The sequence below is a fragment of the Buteo buteo genome, chromosome 27 (assembly GCF_964188355.1).
Source record: "Buteo buteo chromosome 27, bButBut1.hap1.1, whole genome shotgun sequence".
In the NCBI taxonomy this organism is placed as follows: Eukaryota; Metazoa; Chordata; class Aves; order Accipitriformes; family Accipitridae; genus Buteo; species Buteo buteo.
This window is the reverse complement of record NC_134197.1, coordinates 8,033,521-8,053,783: the sequence shown is the minus strand read 5'-3', so window position 1 is coordinate 8,053,783 and position 20,263 is coordinate 8,033,521. Positions and strand designations below refer to the sequence as shown.

Genomic DNA, 20,263 nt, shown 5'->3' with positions numbered 1-20,263 from the left:
ACTTGCCTATTTTCATTGCTGTTAAGCCATTTCTTTTGAGAATTTTGACTGAGTTGTCCATTTCAAAAGGCTAGAATGTTTTGTGTGGCATTTCTGAAATTCTAATGACTGATGATTGTGAACATTTCTTAATTTCGGTGTAAAATATTCTTACATTATAAAGTTTAATGAGAGAGTTCAGTCAGTGGTCCGGTGTAAACAATTTGTTATTGCTTGCTTTGCTTTAATTTCTCTTAGTAGTTCACATTAAGAGTAATAGCACGACCCAGGAATATTAATGTTAAATGTGTTCAATACACAAAAACTCACTACTGTTTTTCAATTTGCATTTCCTTTGCTTTTTTTGATTGTCAGGATTTGTGCCTTAATCTCTTTGCTCTGCTAACACTAGTGCATCTAAGACTAATTCCTTTTTTCAAACAGAGTGGATTGACGGTCAAAGGTGGTTCCTTTCCAACCATCTTTTTGACTGAGCTTTTTTCTCCACAGTATTATTTTTTGGTTATGACTGAATTTATTCTCATGTCATGACTGCTGTGGTGGTTGGCTTGTAAATTAATGGATTGTGTTTGCATCTAAAATCTTTATTCCCATTCTTTATTTGCTTTTTTTCACTGCAAGTCTTCCAGATCTCTACCCCCCTCAAAAAACAATGCCGATGCTCTCCTTTTCTCTTCCTCTGTGTTTTTGTAGAATGTGACATTCTCTTAAAGCAAAGACAGCTACCACGTTGTCCCTTTCATTTAAGTGGACCTCACTGATTCATTGTCCATTTCAGATTTCATTCAGAAAATGCTGGATTTTTATCTTTAATACTATTTGGAAATCTGTGGAGAATGAAGGTTGCTGGATGTTCCTCTTTCTCTTTATTTGACATTTTGCTTATTTGTTTAGTAAGTTTCAGCTTGTTGCATTATTTGGAGGTGAGAGCAGTTAATCTTTCCTGCCATTTCCATCATCTGCCTTTAGGGTGGGTGGAGTGACCTAATCAATTCCGTAAACTTGTTGATTTCTATATTTAAAAAGAAAATGCTTCTTTGGTCTTCCTTTGTCACTTGACTTTTGTTACTGAATTCTTCCTTTTTTTCCCTGGACCCCAAGTTGCATGTATTCCCACTTATATTTTGGGACAGAACTTGCGCAATAAGATGCGAGACAAAATAGAGTTGTGTTGTACGACGTTGCCCAAACTTGTGCTTTCCAGTAACTCATTAGTTATATTCAAAAAGTTCCGCAAAGTTGAAAATAATATAAGCATTTTTTCTCTTTCCCGATGTAACTGTTTTTGTTGTGTCAATGCTGTGGCTTTTCACTGTGTACAGTAATGTTACTCAAGGGGCAAGTGTCAGTGGAGTTCATAGTCACAAGGGGTTAACTGAAAGTTTCCTGGTAAATGACACTGTCCTTTATAAGCTTCAGGAATGAATTTTATAATCAAACCACTTTCTGACTTAGGTTTAAATACCTAAGTTAAGTGGTTTAATGCTCATCTACCTTATTTTGATTATTTCCTTTGCTAATTGTTATGTATAGCTTTTTCTTTTCTCTCTCTCTTTTTTTTTTTTTAATTTTAATTATAGAATTTATTCCATGTATGGACAAGCTATTTGATGAATCCATACTAATTGGCTCTGGATACACTGCCCGAGAGACACTGAGGTATGACAGAAAGTTTGGAATAGCTATCTGAGTGCCTGCCAGGGCTGGTTTCTTTCAAGGTTTATTAATATTTACAACAATGCCTGCATAGGTTCCTAAATCTTTGCTTTAAATAACTAATTTAATTAGATTCTAATATTGGAAGGGCTTCTGCTGCTGTAAGGAGTAGTGGTTGTTTTAACACTTTGATAGTGTAGCATGGTAGAGTGAGTGTAGGGCAAAATGAGATAAAAGGGAGAATGAAAATTATTTCATTTTTTTGAATTGCAGAGCAGAACAAAAATAGTTGTCACAGTGAAATCAACTTACATCTCCCCAATATTTCACGAAACAGCCAAAATCTTGTGTCCACTGTAAAATCTGAATGAGATTTAAACTGTTCTTCAATAAGTACCTTAAAACTTATTCATTTGCAATTGAAAAAAATAAATGGAGAGAATACGTACTTTCTGTGTCTTCAATAGTCTACTAGTTTTTGGGTGCTTTTGCTGACCAAATTAAAATATGTGAACTAGGAGAATTATGTCTTCTTGCTTAAGTATCAAGTGTACCTTATTGACAACATGTATTGAATTTAGAAGTATTTGGTCTACTAGATGCTTAAACCTGGTATTTGAAAAGAAATGGTTTTTAAAATTTATCAGTTTTCATAACTACTTTTGAAATCATGAATCATCAATGATGAATTGTGAAACAGTTTACCAACACAGCTTAATAGGTGGCTTAAAACATGCTAATTTGCTCGTAACTGTATGTAGATGAAAATATGTGCTGGGGATGTTCAGCAGTGGGGGAAGAAAGATCAGAGAGGTAATATTAGTGTTATGGGACAGATTAATGCATCTTTGGTTAGATTGTACAGATTATAATTCTCTTGTGTAATTGAAAAAGCCTTGTGAACTCTGGATTTGATTAGAAAATTTGGATTTAGAATCTTGGAAATAGCTCCAGGCAGTAATTATTGGTTAAGTCCAATTAACAACAATTATAATTGTCCTCAAATGTGTTTTCTTCATTTCTTGTTTTTACTGATAGACCACTTGCATATAGTACACTGGCAGACCTGGTGCATCATGTCCGTCAGCATTTACCACTCAATGATCTCTCCCTTGCTGTCCAGTTATTTGCCAAGAACATTGATGATGAGTCATTGCCTAGCAGTATCCAGACAATGTCTTGCAAGCTTCTGCTAAATTTGGTAGACTGTATCCGGTCTAAAAGTGAACAGGAAAATGGAAATGGTAGAGATATTCTTATGAGAATGCTGGAGGTACTGCTTTGTTTAAAACATGTGATAATAAGTTGAATATCCTATTTCATAGTATGTTGTGGATCTCATTTTACTTTCACCTTTTTTCAGAAATGAGAATATGTAGAAACAGTCTCCATACCGTATTTCATTTTAATACTTCAGAGAAGGGCTTTTTTAAAATGCTATGCAACTGGGATAATATCTCAAGTATAGCAGAGATTCCTTGCCAACTCAGCTTATTCGTTCAGTGACTTATTTCAAAGCAGGAAACTGAATGTCTATGATGCTGCGAGTAGCTTAATTGTTATTATTTTTTAAATTTTCTTTTAAATTTTAATTGTAATCTGCTTTTTTCCCCACTTTATGTAAGAATGGTATTTTTTAATGCCTCTGGTTATGGTTGTTTTTTTTTTTGTTTTATTTTTGTTTGTTTTTTTTTTTTTTAACCCTGAAAGAGGGTTATTGTGCAGGTCCTTGGCATAGCACAGTACAATCTGTAAAACGTGAAATATCCTCACTTTCAGGACCTACTGATCCTTTTTAAGGATCATCTTTATATGGAGGATTTTGGGGTGGCTTTTTTTATGTGTTATTTTTAAACATCAGGGATGCACCCAAAAAGCTGTTATGCATGGTATAGTACAACTGTAACTACCTGCTTGCTGTAGCCAAGTTGTTAATGGAAAAAGGTTGCCTAGTGTTTCTCCTGCCACAACATGAAGATGCACTCAATTGTAGAGTAAAACACTTCTAGGGTAAATACTGGTTTAATAATCTAATTTTGGGATGTGAGAGCATGTCTTGAAATCTAAATCAAACTGGTGTTAACACTTTAACATCACCGAGGAAGCTGTATGGCTGCTTGTTTCAGAAAGGGAGATCTAGGAATTCTGAATGTAGTGGATCCCCTCCATCGTTGACTCTGTCATTGACAGACTCTTCCCTGATGCATTCAGAAACATGAGAGATTTAGTCATTTTAGTCATCTCTGGGTTATTTGGTATTACCCCTGAACCTATATTAAGGTAGCAGTAGTTTAGGGAATGGCTTTCATCCTAAATACAAAATACAGGTGACAGTGCAAGTGAAAAATCTTGATGTTATGCATTGTAATGGGTCCTTTATTCCAGGTTTCTCAAACTGAAGTAGCTTTCTAGTAGGATTTGTCTTCCAAAAAAACTTCTATGTTTTTTCTACTTTTTAAAAAAAATCATAGTGTAGTACAGTTGTTTGGTCATTTATTTATCAAATTAAAATTTGTCATACTATGTGAATTCAGAGAAGATGCATCTAGGGAAGAAGGGAGCATACAGAGCTGTGGTGCTAGTGGGGAAATATCTGAGCAAGCCAAGTAGATCTAGACTTCAAAATCTGGGAAGTACAGAAAAATTTAAACTGAAGCCTTGTGCAACATGTCCCTTGACAGCCAAGAGGCAGAAATATTGGGGACCACTGTTCTGCAGGATTGCTTATTTCTTGCTAAATCTGATAGGCTGCATAAAACTAAATCCTATGACGTATACATCTTTTAATATATCTGACATACATTACATATACATCTGAAAAATTCAAGGTTTTTATCTTAATAGTAAATATTTATAGAATGAAATATTAAGTCTTATTTTAAGAAATGAATTCAGGTATCTTTTCATTTTAAATTAAGTAGAACTGTAGAGAGATCAATTTGTAGTTTATGGTTTTACTAGTTTTCAGCAAATATTTTTACTTTTGGAACTTGTTAAAAGTAAGCAAACTACTTTGTTGATACACTTAAAAATGTTTGCTGTCATTTGAATGACTTCAGAAATAGCTGTAAATTTTATTGATCTCAGTATGTTGACTTGAAGTATTAGTATTATTAAATTTAGAATGATTTTTGAAGAAGAAACTTATTTTCTTTTTTCTTTCCCCTCCCTGCTCTTTCATTTGCCTTTCCTCTTTGTGCTTTAGGTTTTTGTTCTGAAATTTCACACTATAGCACGATACCAGCTTTCTGTTATTTTTAAAAAATGCAAGCCACAGTCTGAACTTGGGGCTGCTGAAGCCGCGTTACCTGGAGTACCGACAGCAGCAAATGCAGCACCTGTTCCTGTTCCATCTCCTGCCCCAGCCACTCCTGTGGCCCCTGCACCAGTACCTGTATTTGAAAAACAGGGGGAGAAAGAAAAAGAAGATAAACAGACATTTCAGGTCACAGATTGCCGAAGCTTAGTAAAAACTTTGGTCTGTGGTGTCAAGACAATCACATGGGGCATAACATCATGCAAAGCTCCTGGTGGTAAAACTGCATAATATTTAATTACATTTATCTTTTGTAATTCTACAATTAAATCTCTCTAGCATGAAAGCAAATAATATTTTTAATGGTTAACTATTGTCTTATTCTTTCTTTATCTTATTGCAGAAGCACAATTCATTCCCAATAAGCAGTTGCAACCTAAGGAGACTCAAATCTATATAAAACTGGTAAAATACGCAATGCAAGCTTTAGATATTTATCAGGTATGTAGCCTGGCCACGTAGCACTTCTATTTATACAGTTACTGTGTGTTAGATCTTTTAATAAGGATTTATTTGTCAGCTAAAAGGCAAATTTCACGTGTAGTATATTTTCATTAAGCCTTTAATTTCAGGACCACAGCTATTGGGAAATTTTATGAATCTCAAAGTACTTATCACTTGGAACAGATTATTTTCTTAACAGCTGTTATTGTCTGTGTTTATGCAGGCAGGTCAGACTAAAAATAATTTGTCTTTCATGTAGTGGATTAAATCTTTTCTTCAAAGAGATAGTTTAGCTATCAGTTGAAGCATTCACATGGCTATATTTATCTTCTGTAGTTACACAAAGTACTGATGAAATGTAAATGTACATGGTTTGGAATTAAGTAAGTTTACAAATACACTGTGGTATCTCCTGCTCTTGTCTTTTTCCACTCCTCACTTAATGGTTTTAAAATCTGTGTTGAAAACATTCTATTTTAATATTTTTATTGTCACTGTTGGCTCTTGTGCCCAACTTCTAATTGTATGGGGCTTGCGTGTGAAACCTGTAAAATCTCAGGTTTTTTTCAACAGGTATTTTAAGACTAGTGGGGAAAAAGTTATTGAAATTCTGTAACCAATATATGTGTTTTCTCAACTGCTGTAGGTCCAAATAGCAGGAAATGGACAGACATATGTTCGAGTAGCAAACTGTCAGACAGTGAGAATGAAAGAGGAAAAGGAAGTTCTGGAGCATTTTGCTGGTGTGTTCACAATGATGAACCCTTTAACTTTTAAAGAAATCTTTCAAACTACTGTTCCTTATATGGTGGAGAGAATCTCAAAAAACTATGCTCTTCAGGTATTACGTTTTTGTTTACTTTTTTCAATTGGTAATAAACAGCATGTAGAAAATAGCTTATGCCTTGCAGTATGTAAGGCTGAAGTGGAATTATAAATAATAATATTGAAATTAGCATGCAAGATTTGAAGCAGTCTATAAAAATACTTTGTAAAGGTGATTTTTCAAAAACTTTCCAGAGTGGTGCAATACAAATACGAGCCCTTCAGTTTAGAAGATATGAATGCACTTTATTCTAGGAAAGTATTGAATATTGTGGAGTTCTTGTTTTGTTCAGGTTGTTGTGTTAATGTTTTACTGTTTTGCAGAACACAAGTCCTATAATATACATTTAAAATTACAGTTTAAACTTGAATACTTAAGTTATATGCATGGTTGTTTTCTCCTGAGGATAACCTGAATCACTTGGGTAGCAGTGGATATGGGGAAAGAAATTTGTCTTAGTTTTTTGTTTTAAATGGCTAGTGCATTTATCCCTCTGTTCTTTTCATTACAACAACAATAACTCCTTTGTGGTTTCCTCTTCTAGATTGTTGCCAATTCCTTCTTGGCAAACCCTACTACCTCTGCCCTCTTTGCAACGATTTTGGTAGAGTATCTTCTGGATCGGCTGCCAGAAATGGGCTCTAATGTGGAACTCTCCAATCTGTATCTCAAGCTGTTCAAGTTAGTCTTTGGCTCAGTTTCACTATTTGCAGCTGAAAATGAACAAATGTTGAAGGTAAAGGTCATTTCTGTTAAGACCAAAAAAATCTGTTTTGACTCAATACGTTCTTCAGATGTCTGAAGAAACTTAAAGTTTTACGCTGTCTAACATTTGATAGTCTTTTTGTGTTTGAACCACTATTAGTGATACAACTGCATTTTTTCCAAATGCCAAGTACATTGCCTTATTTATGAGAGATGGTTTCTGTAAATGTTTGCTTCATATTTGAAACTAAAGTGATGTGCTAATTCTGAGTATAAATGACTGATACGTGCTTGTGATCTGATTAGGATAGCCATAAACTCATGTAACTTCATGGTCAGGATATGCATATCTTCTTGCATATTTTTCCCCTTTGTTTCCATATTAATTTAAGGCTTTTGCTTAGACTGGAATCACTTTTTTGTGTGTTGGTGAATCTTGTTCATTCACGTCATATTCAATGACATGTATGTCTTGAGTTAGATATTTCTGTGCTCTTGAAAACTCTAGATTAAGGAATGCAATTTTTTCTATTGACTACATATTGTCAGTGTATTCCAAAGATCTATTTATGTTGATGAGATCATCTCATTATTCAATGAATTTAGAAATACTGAGCTTGAAGCAAGAGTGTGCTTTTCTCATAAAAGTAACAGCTGCCTATATCGAGAAAAAAGGTTAAGGTATTAATTGAATGCTGCTCCATCTCTCATCATTTCTCTCCATTTCTCTTCCTTCTATCTTAGAATAAACAAAATTTCTGATACAGGTAACTGTGTGATAATTGTTTCTGTGCTTAATGATTTATTACAGCAGGATTAGTTCAGTTTTCTGGGTAGAACAGAGTGGGGACTACTAATTTTCCAGATTCTTTGAAAGATAAAAGTAATATGGAGCATTATTCATATAATCTTGCTTAAATTCTTCTAGTTTGTCATCAGAATCAAGGTCATTTGGATTTTATAAGCTGGAGATGCAATTTAAAGACTGTGATTTACTACCTTCACAGTTTCATGCTTCTGTTATGTTTTTTTTTGTTTCCGCAGGATTGATGATATGGGCCTTGGGTAGACAGTTTAATTGAATGATGAAGGCTATTTGCAGCATTTGCATAGCAATGTAGAAAGCTCTTAGATGTTAATAAAATCCAGAATTGTGTCAATGTTTGTCCCTGATCTGTGAGAATCCTTGTATTTATCAACTGTCTTCAATGATTCCTGCAAACTGCTAATGTCCTCTGCTCTAGAAAGGCCACCAGTTGTGTAATGATTTTTTTACTTGTAAAAGTTTCCTTTCAAAGTGAAATTTTAACTTTCACAAAAATGAAGAATTCATGATGAAGTTAGGTCAGGAGTAAATGAATATTGTGAAATGTCTTCTCTTGTCATTCTGACATTTCTGATTTCTGCTACACATCCTTAGGTTTTGTGGCGCAAATATTTTTCATTGTGTCAGATTTGCAGAAGGTTTTCTGTTTTAGTAAGTTACTGCTTGGAGTAACAAGCAGACTTGATTGTTTGGCTAATATGAAAGCAGGGTTTAATTAATTAAAGAACGCTCTGGGTTCTTGATACTCTTCAAATACAGATTTACTTTTTAACTTCTTCAACAGCGGTATAAAATTAGCATGGCATCAGAGTTACTTGGAATAGATGAAGGTTTTTGATCTGAAAAAGTTGTCTCATGCTAAATTCTTATACAACAGTACAATGACGATAAAATTGATAATTTATTAATCTTCAAGCTTTATTTTTTTATAGCCACATTTGCACAAGATTGTGAACAGCTCTATGGAACTTGCACAGACTGCCAAAGAGCCCTATAACTATTTCCTGCTGCTCAGAGCACTGTTCAGATCTATTGGAGGAGGCAGTCATGATCTGTTATATCAAGAATTCTTGCCGCTGTTACCAAACTTACTGCAAGGTAGAACAATACCTTCTTTCCCCACCCCAGTTTCTGATCTTTTTATGTAAATAGTAGTAATACAGTTATGTTATGTAATTAAAAAAACAAAACTAAAGCCCTAACCCTGATAAGTAGCTTCTGAGTTTGAGCTTTGCAGTTGATTAAATATCTTGAATGTGGCTTATGTTCATTTACTCTCAGCTGCTTCAGGCTCCATAGTTTTGGCTGCTTCACAATTTCTGCTGCTTGTTTTTCTGCTTTTCATTGTGGGGCTGTTGCGTTTTTTTGTTTGTTTCTTTTATTTGTTTTTTTTTGCTATGGATAACCTTGTTAGCATAAAGCATCGAGGGATAAGAGTAACAGGAGAAGCAGTATTGCCAGGCAATCACTGGTTTTGTGGGAAGAACATTACAGAGAAGCTCTGGTTGTTCTGCAGTTGAGGGCATGTGTGCGCACCTGCAAGTGCATGATAAATTTAAACGCAAGTAGTGTCAATTTGCAAAAAGAAATGGAAATAACAATCAGTTTGATTAATTGAGCATTTGTGCTTGCAAGGACTGTGTTCCAGAGATACTGAGGATGAGCAAGCAGATGTGGAGAACTGCTTAAATCTAAGGACAAGTGAATCAGAACAATTGCAGGAATGTGAAATCCTGTGGTTCCCATTTACAGCTGTAGGGGCAGTTTTTATTGTAGTTAGCAAATATGTCCGTTATCTATAAACCATTATGTAAAATACATGTCAGCATAGAGGTGCTAGCTAGTTTTATGGAATATATGAAATCTTGATGGGAAGAAAAATAAGTTGGGGGATGTGTTTAGTTTGTATGGGACAGTGAATGTACTTGAACTCATTTAATGTTTCTTTTCAGGATTCCAGATATTTTAAAAGCAATTTGTTCTGTGTGGATTTTTTTTATTGATACAAGGCTAAGGTTTGAGTCAAGTTATCTTTTTGTGGTTTTCATCCGCTGTATTCAAATGCTACTTTATTGAGTCTAATATTAAATTTTAGAATATGCATAGATACTCTTTTTTTTGGTATATGCATGTACCTACAAAAGCATTCACTGCATAAAGTCCTTAAATATAAGTTAAAACTGTGAATTGTATTACATTTTGTAAATACATTATTTACAGAGCTATAAGCTTTACAGAATTTAAAAATGTCAGGTTATTCTGAATTTAGGAAATAGCAATTTTTAGCAATAAACTGTGGACTGTCTTTTCCTTTGAGTGTATAACTTATCAATGATTTTCAGGACTTAATATGTTGCAAAGTGGCCTTCATAAACAACACATGAAAGACTTGTTCGTAGAGCTCTGCCTGACTGTGCCAGTTCGTCTGAGCTCATTATTGCCTTATCTGCCAATGTTGATGGATCCCTTGGTGTCGGCTCTCAATGGATCTCAGACCCTGGTTAGCCAAGGCTTAAGAACTCTTGAACTGTGCGTGGATAACTTGCAGCCAGACTTTCTGTATGATCACATTCAGCCAGTTCGAGCTGAGCTAATGCAGGTAAACATGTTGTTTCCTGTTAAACCACAAGAGGTCATTGATTCGCTAAATAGTATTAGAAATTTCCAGGAACCTTTGAGTATAAAACTTGAAAAATCTGTCATGAGAACCATACCAGTCTGATTTGTATGTAAAAGGCTAGTTGGTGGTGTGCTGTTAAACTGAAAACTCTGAAAAATTTAAAAGTACGTTAATCATTTCTTCTATACCCCCATTAAGGGGTTAAAGTTAAGACTTGGGACTCAGTAGAAGAATATTACTATGTTTAAGATGAGCTGGTACAGAAAATAATTAAAACTTGTTATTCTTTTAAAAAACAAACAAGAGAAGCTAATTACCATCAGCATATCATGATTGAGAGCTATATGAAGTCTTAGATATGCAATGAAGATGATGAGGCTGAAATTCGGAACAGTGTTTTAAATGTGGCTACTTCCCCTAATAAAGTGCTTTCATATACTTTATCCTTTAAACATAATATTTACTTTATTTGCTTTTTATATTTCAAAACTAGCTCTTTGAGGTTAATTCACTTCAGCCTTAACTGGCCTGCCTTTTTTTTTTTGTTTTGTAAATTCATCATGTTGTTTATCTGATATTATTCATAAACATGAAATTACATTTTGGTGTCGCAAAGATTTTGTAGCTGATCACAGTAATCTAATCTAAAACTGCATTTAGGACAACCTTGTTACAAAGTGCTTGAACTGTTGTGAACTGAGACTGCTTTTATTCAATCTAGATAAGTATATTCTGGAAGTTATGCAGGATCAATTACCCAGATATAAGAATAAGTGTTTTCCTTGACATTTTTTTTACATTACAACTTGAAAATTTTTGAAGTGAGACTGGTCTGACCATGTAACTTTAAAAATACTTACAGGCTTTGTGGCGTACACTGCGCAATCCTGCAGACAGCATTTCTCATGTGGCTTATCGTGTACTTGGTAAATTTGGTGGAAGTAATAGAAAGATGTTAAAGGAATCACAGAAACTACAATATGTACTCACAGAAATTCAAGGACCCAGTATTACAATTGAATTTTCAGACTGTAAAGCATCCATTCAGCTCCCAATGGAAAAGGTAAAGGCTTAAGTTACTTTCTGTGCTGAGAAACCATCTTACTCAGTTTTCCTTTATTACAGATTTTTTTTGATTTTGCTTGTAAAACCTTGATAAAATGTGGTATGTGTGCCAGTTCCAGATATGAGTTAATGAATATCTAACATTATAGAATTTACATAATTAAAAGTAGGTTTTAGAATCTCTTGCATACCTGTTTGTTTTTTTTTTTAATATCCCTTCAGTTAGACAAAGAGATTTCTAATTAATTTATGTTGTAATGAAGAAACAGAATGTAAACCCACTTACAGTTTTTATACGTTTGGGTTGGTTGGTTTGTTTGTTTGTGTTTCAAGGAATTTTTGAGTTGCCAGACTTGGCAGGTAAGAGCTTTTTCATGATGTAGTGATCAGTTGACAGTCTCTGTATAAGGGAGGTAGACCTACACTAACTACTTGCTTCGTTTTGACATGCAAAATTAGCAGAAGCTTGCCAAGGTGTTCTTTCTTTATTTTCCCTTTAAACTGTTTTATATGTCACCCCCAAAATAATAGATTTAAACATGCTGTTCTGCTTTTACAAAGTGATAGGATAGGGAGCTAAACTGGCACAAGTAAATGCTTTTTGTGCATTTATTTCCCCTTCCTAATTTTTGGTGTACTGCTTAGATTAGGAGTGGGAATCTACTCTAAAACCTCCCTATTTTCTTTTTGAAGTGTACCAAAAACTTACTGTAGAAATTCTTCAGTGGCGATTATTCTAATGACACCAATGATTTGGTTTTGTTTGTTGTCTCGAGGTTGGGGATAGTACTTCTTATAGCTGCAAAACCACTTTGTACTTGTGTTGGCTTTCATCTGACAATCTCCATGTATCACAAATGCTTAGTTCTCACTAATTACAGCAAACTAATCTGTGTCTATGTCTTGGGATCTGAGAGTGAAGCTGGATTCTGAGTTAATTTGGCCTGTAGAGTTTTAATACTTAGCTTTTCAATTACAATTTCATAGGTAGGTATGATTGGAATGTAGTAAACAATTTTCTTTACAGGCAGCTGTCTGTCTTTGGCTCCATATAGCCAACAGTCTTAAAAATAGCTTGGAAAAATGACTCTTAAAATGCAGATAGCTTCACTGATTTCTCCTCTGTACTGAAACTGATGAGTTGAATACACATAAATACTGTAATTGCTGACATTTTCCTAGCCTGCTAGGTTTAATTCAAACCAAGTTTTCCAAAGTATTTATGCATCTAACATGTTGCTTAATGATACGGAGTGATCTTCAGCTTCTCTGTGTTGACCAAGAAACAATGTTATCTGCTGAATGCTTTGTATCTGTAAAAAGGGCATGTCAAATTAAAAGGAAAAAGAAGTGGAATAAATTGGAAATGAGAAGTCCATGTTTTCTTTTAGTGCTTTGGTAGTCTTCTGCAGTCTGTGTAAAAACTCATTGCTCTTTTCATTGAGGTGCTGATAGGTTATTCAAACACTGATGGGATGGCAGCTAGTTAAGTCACTAAGTGGAAAGATGGTTTTCCTTTCAAAGAAGGAAAATGCCCACTTCTTTGTAGCAGAGCCTTTTTCTGCATAATCCTGTTTAAGCATGGATGGTTAGATTTTACTTACAATTGATCAGGTATTGAAATTCCTTATTTTGTGCACTCCAAAACAATTTTTATGTGTGTTTTTTTGTTGGTTTTTTTTTTTTTTTTACTTGGCACCTGTCTCATTTGTATTTAATTCCTTCCTTTCTTTTCTTGGGGAAGGATAGAAAGTATCTAGCTGTGTTATATATATATGCAAAATAGAAATTTTCCAAAAAAGATGTACCCCTCCTTTTCATTGCTTTCATATCGTAAGAGATTATTTGAACTATTCTCAAATGTATTAAATAAATCTTCTTGCAAATGAAGAGAAGAGTACTATTTCCATTAAGTAAGCAGTGTTTAGAAGTTGCTTACAGGGACATTTCATCATGTATGATGTAGCTCTTGATTTGCATGGAAAATATGACACAGTAATTTGTAAGATAGAACATTTTTTGGTACCATTTATATATGTGTGTAAATGCATTGTATACCTACAGTATATAGGGATTAGGAAAAGCAATTACTGCTGGAGGGAAGGTGAGGAAAATTTTCTTGAGGAGGGAGAGAGAGAATGAAGGTGTGCCTCACTCGTGACTTTAAATGCTTTCTGACCATGGAAATAAATGTATCTGCCATGAAACTTTGCATTTATAAAAGCACAGCAAATACCATAATGGTTTCAAGTCCACTCTCTTGGGCATTCGCTGCATTTCTTAACTTAGGCAATCCAAATTGTACATACTTTTAAAGTTACTTTTAATATGTATTAAAGATACTATTCCCTTGATCAATCACTTTATTGTAAATATTAAGAACAAGAAGTGTTTTGTTACTATCTATCTTTTTTTCATTATAGGCAATTGAGACAGCTCTGGACTGTTTGAAGAGTGCCAACACAGAACCATATTATCGGAGGCAAGCGTGGGAAGTAATCAAGTGTTTTTTAGTAGCTATGATGAGCCTGGATGATAATAAACATGCATTATACCAACTTCTTGCACATCCCAAGTATGACAATTCTTTAAACGTAAATGTGTATGTAAGATTTATGGTGTCTTTAGAACAACCTAATTTAGAGACAATGGTTAGTCTAGGCAATGTATTCTTCGTGGGATTTTTACCTACTGGTTTATCCTGCTTTCTTTTAAATCAGTGCAGGACTTTCCAGTAAGAGGAATTTTGTCAGCATGTTATTTAACGCCAATGACATGTGTTAATGTTTCATACTTTAATTTTCTTCCCCTAATCACAGTACAATTCATAATCTGTTATATATGAACAGACTTTTTTAAAATTAATTTTAATTTAATATATTTAAATAGTTGGAATATTCTGGTGCTTAATTGTGTTTTAACGATTAATTCAGATTGTGATGTTTTGTATGTAAATCTAACTTTTTACTAAAGTAACAGATACATAATTCAGTTTTATTTAGTGACCAAACTATAACGTAGTCACACATGTAACCTATGTTTGTCTTAGTATAGGGCCTTTTCATTGTTTTGGGTTTTTTTAACATCTTTTACCATTTTAGTCATTGATACTTAATGAGTTTATTGCTTTTAGACAACTTTGACATCTTTGCCCACAAAGTGTGTGCTGACTTTGACTCTTGCAGTGTAGTAAATGTAGCTAAAGAGTATAGTAGCTTTTATAATTTGAACTTGTTAGACTTGACACAAATATAGCTTTGCAATGAATAGGTTTTGTTGGGGAGTGATTTGATAAATAATGTTTCAGTCTTTCAAGATTAAAATCAAATGTCATTTTAAAAAAGGGAAAAATGTCAAAAATTGAAAATGACATTCTGTAATTGAGTTGCAGTGGATGCTTGTATACCTATTATTTGTAATATACGTGGCTTCTTCTGAACCACTGGCTTTAAATGTTACTGATGAAATTGAGCTATCCATCATGTTTGAGACCAGTGGTTGACAAAATTAATACGGACTGAGTGAACTGGACTAGCTCTATCAAAATGAAGGGAAAATGGGAGGTGGGGAAGGAGTTAGATATCAAGAGCAAACTTTAAATCAAGTACTTAACAGTGCTCATGATTGAGCTGCCAGTACTGCAGTTTAGGATTATAATGAATTTAATTTTGTCTTTCAGCTTTACTGAGAAGTCCATACCTAGTGTGATTATTTCGCATCGATACAAAGCTCAGGATACTCCAGCTCGTAAAACATTTGAACAGGCATTGACAGGGGCATTCATGTCAGCAGTCATCAAAGATCTGAGGCCTAGTGCTCTGCCTTTTGTAGCCAGCTTAATCCGCCATTACACAATGGTAGCAGTCGCTCAGCAGTGTGGTAAGTAAGGTGGAATAGAGATTGTGTGGACTGACATGAGAGGGGTGGAGAAGTTTATACTTTTTCTAATAGTAATTTGTTTTAAGAAAGTCATGATATTGCAGTTGCTTCTGGGTAGATATGTCATTTTTTGCTTGATGACTGAATTATGTTTTAATTCTTTTGAACAGTGAAAAATTATTAACTAAGTTTTAAAGAACAATCAATTGCCTAATAATATTTCTAAAATGCTACAGCCAATGAAATAATTACAGCTTGGAACAGTTTATATTTCCAGAGCATTTGTGTAACTTGATATACACAGTTATTTTTGCAGATGGCCTTTAATTGGGCTGTTTTCACTTGAGGTTTTGAAGGACCATCAGAGGAACTAAGTAAATGTTAGAGCACTACATTGTCTTGTATCTATGAAGAAAACTTTTTGTTTGGAGTTGGACTGTATGACAAGTAATTTGGGAAAAGACATACTCTTAAGCATATCACTCTTCATTGTCACATTAATGTAACTTGAATTTTTATGATTCTTCATTTTAATTAAATCTTCTTGCAGTGCATAGTCTAGTGCATAGAAGAAAATATTCAAGTAGATGTAATCTTTTTTTCTAAAAATGAAGAATGCCTTACAATCCATTTATATGCAAATAGACACAGTGCTTACTGGTTTTGCCATCAGCTAGTCAGAGGAGTAGTAAAATCTAATTGAAAGACTATTCATATTGAAAGATCCATTGTTTTATCTTTTTTTTTTCCTCTCTCTCTTTTCTTCCCCAATACAAATCACAGGTCCTTTTTTGCTGCAGTGCTATCAGGTTGGAAGCCAGCCTAGCACAGCCATGTTTCATAGTGAAGAAAATGGGTCAAAAGGCATGGATCCCTTGGTGCTTATTGATGCCATAGCAATCTGCATGGCATATGAGGAGAAGGAACTCTGCAAAATAGGAGAGGTGGCTCTAGCAGTGATATTTGATGTTGCGAGCATTATCTTGGGTTCAAAGGAAAGGGTAATGTAGATATACATATATATTTTTTTTTTAAATGTATTTAAATAATGTAGTTTCAGCCAATGCAATTTTGCTTCTAAAATTTTGTAGGCTACCGGTGAGCTGAAAAAGCAAACTGATACATTTCTTTGTTTCCAGGCTTGTCAGCTTCCCTTGTTTTCGTACATTGTGGAACGTTTATGTGCTTGCTGTTATGAACAAGCTTGGTATGCTAAACTAGGAGGTGTTGTGTCAATTAAATTTCTTATGGAACGACTGCCACTAATTTGGGTCCTCCAGAACCAGCAGACTTTCCTGAAAGCACTTCTCTTTGTTATGATGGATTTAACTGGAGAGGTATTTAATGAATTAATTCTATCAAATAGTATGGGGGAAACAAACTTTTGTTCTTAAATTCACACAGATTGAACACTTGCTAATCTTGATTTTACTTAACTTTAGAATGTATCTTATCTGCGATAGTTACAAGTGAATTTTAGTCATTTTAACTTAAACCAAGACCTGAAGTTAGGAATGAAGTCTTTTTTTCCCCCATAACTTTGGCAAAGTTGTTGAAATTACACTTGCTTCTTTCAGAGTAGAAATGTACAGGTTGCTTTCAGATCAGTGAAAGAACACTAGATTCACTGTCACTTGCATGAAAAACACTGTTCTTTCTGTGTTTAGTTTGAAGGGTGTTCATCTTATCAAAAAGCTGTGTGTAGTTACAGATACCTAGAGAATCAGCTGCTTGACCTTTTCTCAGTTGTGAATCCTATGGTGACAACATTGCTCAGGGTTCCAGCACCTGAGTTTGTTTATAAAATTGTGTTGCATTGCAACTCACAGTTTTGGAATGATTGGTGGGAAGGCTAGTTGAATATGCGTTCCCTTTAAGCTTTATATGTTTTTAGCTGTTTGCAGAGGATTCATCAAAATCAAATGCTAAGTTCGTTGATGAGTAGTGTGTAGATTTTGTGATCTTTGTTCTGTACTTATTTAGCAAAAATAATCTATGATACTTCAGGTTTCCAATGGAGCAGTTGCTATGGCAAAGACCACATTAGAACAGCTTTTGATTAGATGTGCAACTCCTTTAAAAGATGAAGAAAAAACAGAAGAAATCCTAGCAGCACAGGAAAAGTCTTTCCATCATGTAACACATGACCTTGTTCGAGAAGTAACCTCTCCAAACTCTACTGTGCGAAAACAGGCCATGCATTCATTGCAGGTACTTGCACAGGTCACTGGAAAAAGTGTCACGGTGATTATGGAGCCACATAAAGAGGTAAGCAGAAATACATATTGCAAGTGAGTTTGAAGTTGTTTACCGGTCTGGATTTGCAAAATGCTTTTCTAAGTACATTTTCCCACATTAGTGAATTAAGTTCTTAGTGCTTTGATAGCATATGTTTGTCATTTGCTAGGTTTCATTGTTCTAAAATACACTGCAGTTGGAGTACTACAGAAATTGATACAAGCTGTGCCTGACTACTTAGTCAAACCAGTAGTTATAGTGTGTTCAGGTTGATTTACTTCCTGAAATTATGGACTGCTTGTCCTACCACCAATCAGACATAGGCTAGGCCGGGTAGATACTGCATTTTGAACTCAACTTTGTGTTATTCTCTAAATATGGGGCATATTGCTATGGCTCTCTCTATTCAGAAAGAGACTTTAAAGATCAAAGCTGGCTGAAATAACTTTTTGCTAGATAGTCCTTAAAGCTAATAGTGTTTATTCTCTTGAAAGATGAGTAAATGTACCTAAGCCCTAAGGACCACCACAACATTTGAATTTATAGATGTCGTTACTGTAGTTTGGGAACATACAGAGAAGTGCCCTAACTGATACCTTATTTTGCTAAAGGTGTTTATGGAGGAGAGTGAGAAGTTGGTGTAATGGAAAAAACTTAAATGAATTGTTTTTTGGTTTTCTGATGTTTTAGGAGCTTAAAATATTCTTGTTTCTTGACTTGAACATTTGAAATGCTTAAGCCTATGAATTTCTTTGTTGTTTGTAATGTTATGTGAAGTTATTAAATATCATAGATCTGTTCACAGAGAATATGTAATAATTATAGATACTGAGTTGTTTCGCTAACTGACTGTGAATTAAATTAGTTCAGAGAAATACTTCTCTTCTTGCTTAGTGATTTCTAAAGAGGTATATCTGGAGCTGCAATAGCAAGAGGATAGAAGCATGCAGCCATGACTAATGATGTCTTCTTAGGGGCTAGGTCTGTGGCGTCATTTCAATAGGCTGCTAATTCAGTAATCTAAATTACATTGTGTAGGTTCTCCAAGACATGGTTCCTCCTAAAAAGCATTTACTTAGGCATCAACCTGCAAATGCCCAGATTGGCCTGATGGAGGGAAATACATTTTGCACAACCCTGCAGCCCCGATTGTTTACAATGGATCTAAATGTTGTGGAGCACAAGGTTTTCTACACAGAGGTACTTTCTTTTTATGTTTTTTTTATGTAGATACTTAAGTAGTGATGGTGTTAGAACTTTCATTGTTAAAAATACATATTTTCTGTGTGCATTTTAAAATTGCACCAAAATGTAAGAATTTTTATCTTTTGAAATGTGAACTGAGGTCTGCCTTTACCTACAACATGATAGCTCTAAGCTAAGCAGCATATTCTAATGTGTGTGAAAAATATTAAATGAACTCTGGTGTTATACTCCTAGTCTAGTAGCTCTAACTTTCATATTTAGGTCTTATTTTATGCACAGTATATCTATTAAATAAATTGTTGTACCACCAAAACATAGATATTGTTTGTTAAGGTTTTTGGGTCCCTAACAGTTTGAGTAAAATCAGATACAAAACTAGTGTGCAGATTTAACTTGGAGAAACTGTCTAGTCCCTTCTTCCTAGCTGTCTTGTCCAAACACAAGTTCAGAAGGTCTTTGATACCAACAGTACTTGCAACTAGCAAGGCAGGTATGGGGTATAGTTGTCAATGCAGAGGATCCTCTATTTTTTACCTAAGACAAAAATGAAGTGCTGTAGATCAAAAAATGTCTGTGAAGGTGAGTGTGATATACTGGTATTGTGAAGGTCTGAATCTTAGTAGTGTTCTTGGATATAGGTGCAACCTGCACCTTGTTAACTTGCATAACTGTTTCAACCTGTTCAGTCTTTTCTAACAAAACCCATATACGTATATTGAAAGTACTCGCCTGCAAAGAGGAGAGCTCTGTAGGAAAGAATTGTCCCTCTGGGCAGTGACCCATGACCATTAGAATTGCTGAAGACATTTTCACTGCCTTTTTTCCCTATTGATCGCCTTCTGTTCTCTTACCCCTTACCTCAGTATTTTCAGTACTGTTACTGCCATTCAGGGGGCAAGCTTTTCTGTAGACCTATTCTTTTATCATATGAGCAGCTTGTTTGGAAATAAACCAGCTAGGTATTGGCCAACAAAATGCAAAATGGCTAATTTTCCCTGGCTTTGTTGGCAGTGCTAATGGGCTCTCTTGCCTCTGGCTAGCCACCAGTCTTCATGGCAACTTATACCCTAATTTTGAGTAGAATTTTTGCCTGCTGGTAAAATTTGGATGCTGGTTAGTATGTTTGCATAAACTTGGCTCTTTGAGGAAACAAGACTCAAAAGGTAACTGATAATGCCATTTCAAACATGATTCACAATGCTATGCTAAAATGATTGTTTATTTTTTTTCCCTAGTTACTGAATTTGTGTGAGGCTGAAGATGCTGCCTTAATGAAACTACCTTGTTACAAAAGTCTTCCATCACTTGTACCTCTTCGTATTGCAGCCTTAAGTAAGTAGAACTTCCTAAACAAAATTTGATGTATATAAGTGTCCTTGTGAGCAATGGGCAGTCTTCTTCCCAAGATCAACAGAAAACTTGAGCGCTTGAAGACTGATGACTGCTCTCTAGAGGTCACAGTTTAATGGAGAGAATAATGGG

At 34.7% G+C, this 20,263-nt stretch overlaps 1 protein-coding gene across 5 annotated transcripts in view; it reads left to right on the top strand.

The window, feature by feature from the left end:
* TRRAP (transformation/transcription domain associated protein) overlaps positions 1-20,263 on the top strand; it is a 102,816-nt gene that overhangs the window by 12,315 nt on the left and 70,238 nt on the right. For 2 of the 5 annotated variants that reach the window (XM_075058757.1, XM_075058759.1), the window contains exons 15-30: positions 1,581-1,659; positions 2,695-2,929; positions 4,862-5,189; positions 5,316-5,413; positions 6,063-6,257; positions 6,787-6,978; positions 8,706-8,871; positions 10,116-10,372; positions 11,256-11,456; positions 13,882-14,033; positions 15,138-15,337; positions 16,121-16,338; positions 16,477-16,674; positions 17,345-17,605; positions 18,614-18,775; positions 20,017-20,113. In XM_075058757.1, coding sequence (XP_074914858.1) covers positions 1,581-1,659; positions 2,695-2,929; positions 4,862-5,189; positions 5,316-5,413; positions 6,063-6,257; positions 6,787-6,978; positions 8,706-8,871; positions 10,116-10,372; positions 11,256-11,456; positions 13,882-14,033; positions 15,138-15,337; positions 16,121-16,338; positions 16,477-16,674; positions 17,345-17,605; positions 18,614-18,775; positions 20,017-20,113 — 3,039 coding nt within the window. Of the gene's footprint in view, positions 1-1,580; positions 1,660-2,694; positions 2,930-4,861; positions 5,190-5,315; positions 5,414-6,062; positions 6,258-6,786; positions 6,979-8,705; positions 8,872-10,115; positions 10,373-11,255; positions 11,457-13,881; positions 14,061-15,137; positions 15,338-16,120; positions 16,339-16,476; positions 16,675-17,344; positions 17,606-18,613; positions 18,776-20,016; positions 20,114-20,263 lie in introns of those variants that run through there. The other 3 variants (XM_075058758.1, XM_075058761.1, XM_075058762.1) reach the window with 2 other exon arrangements.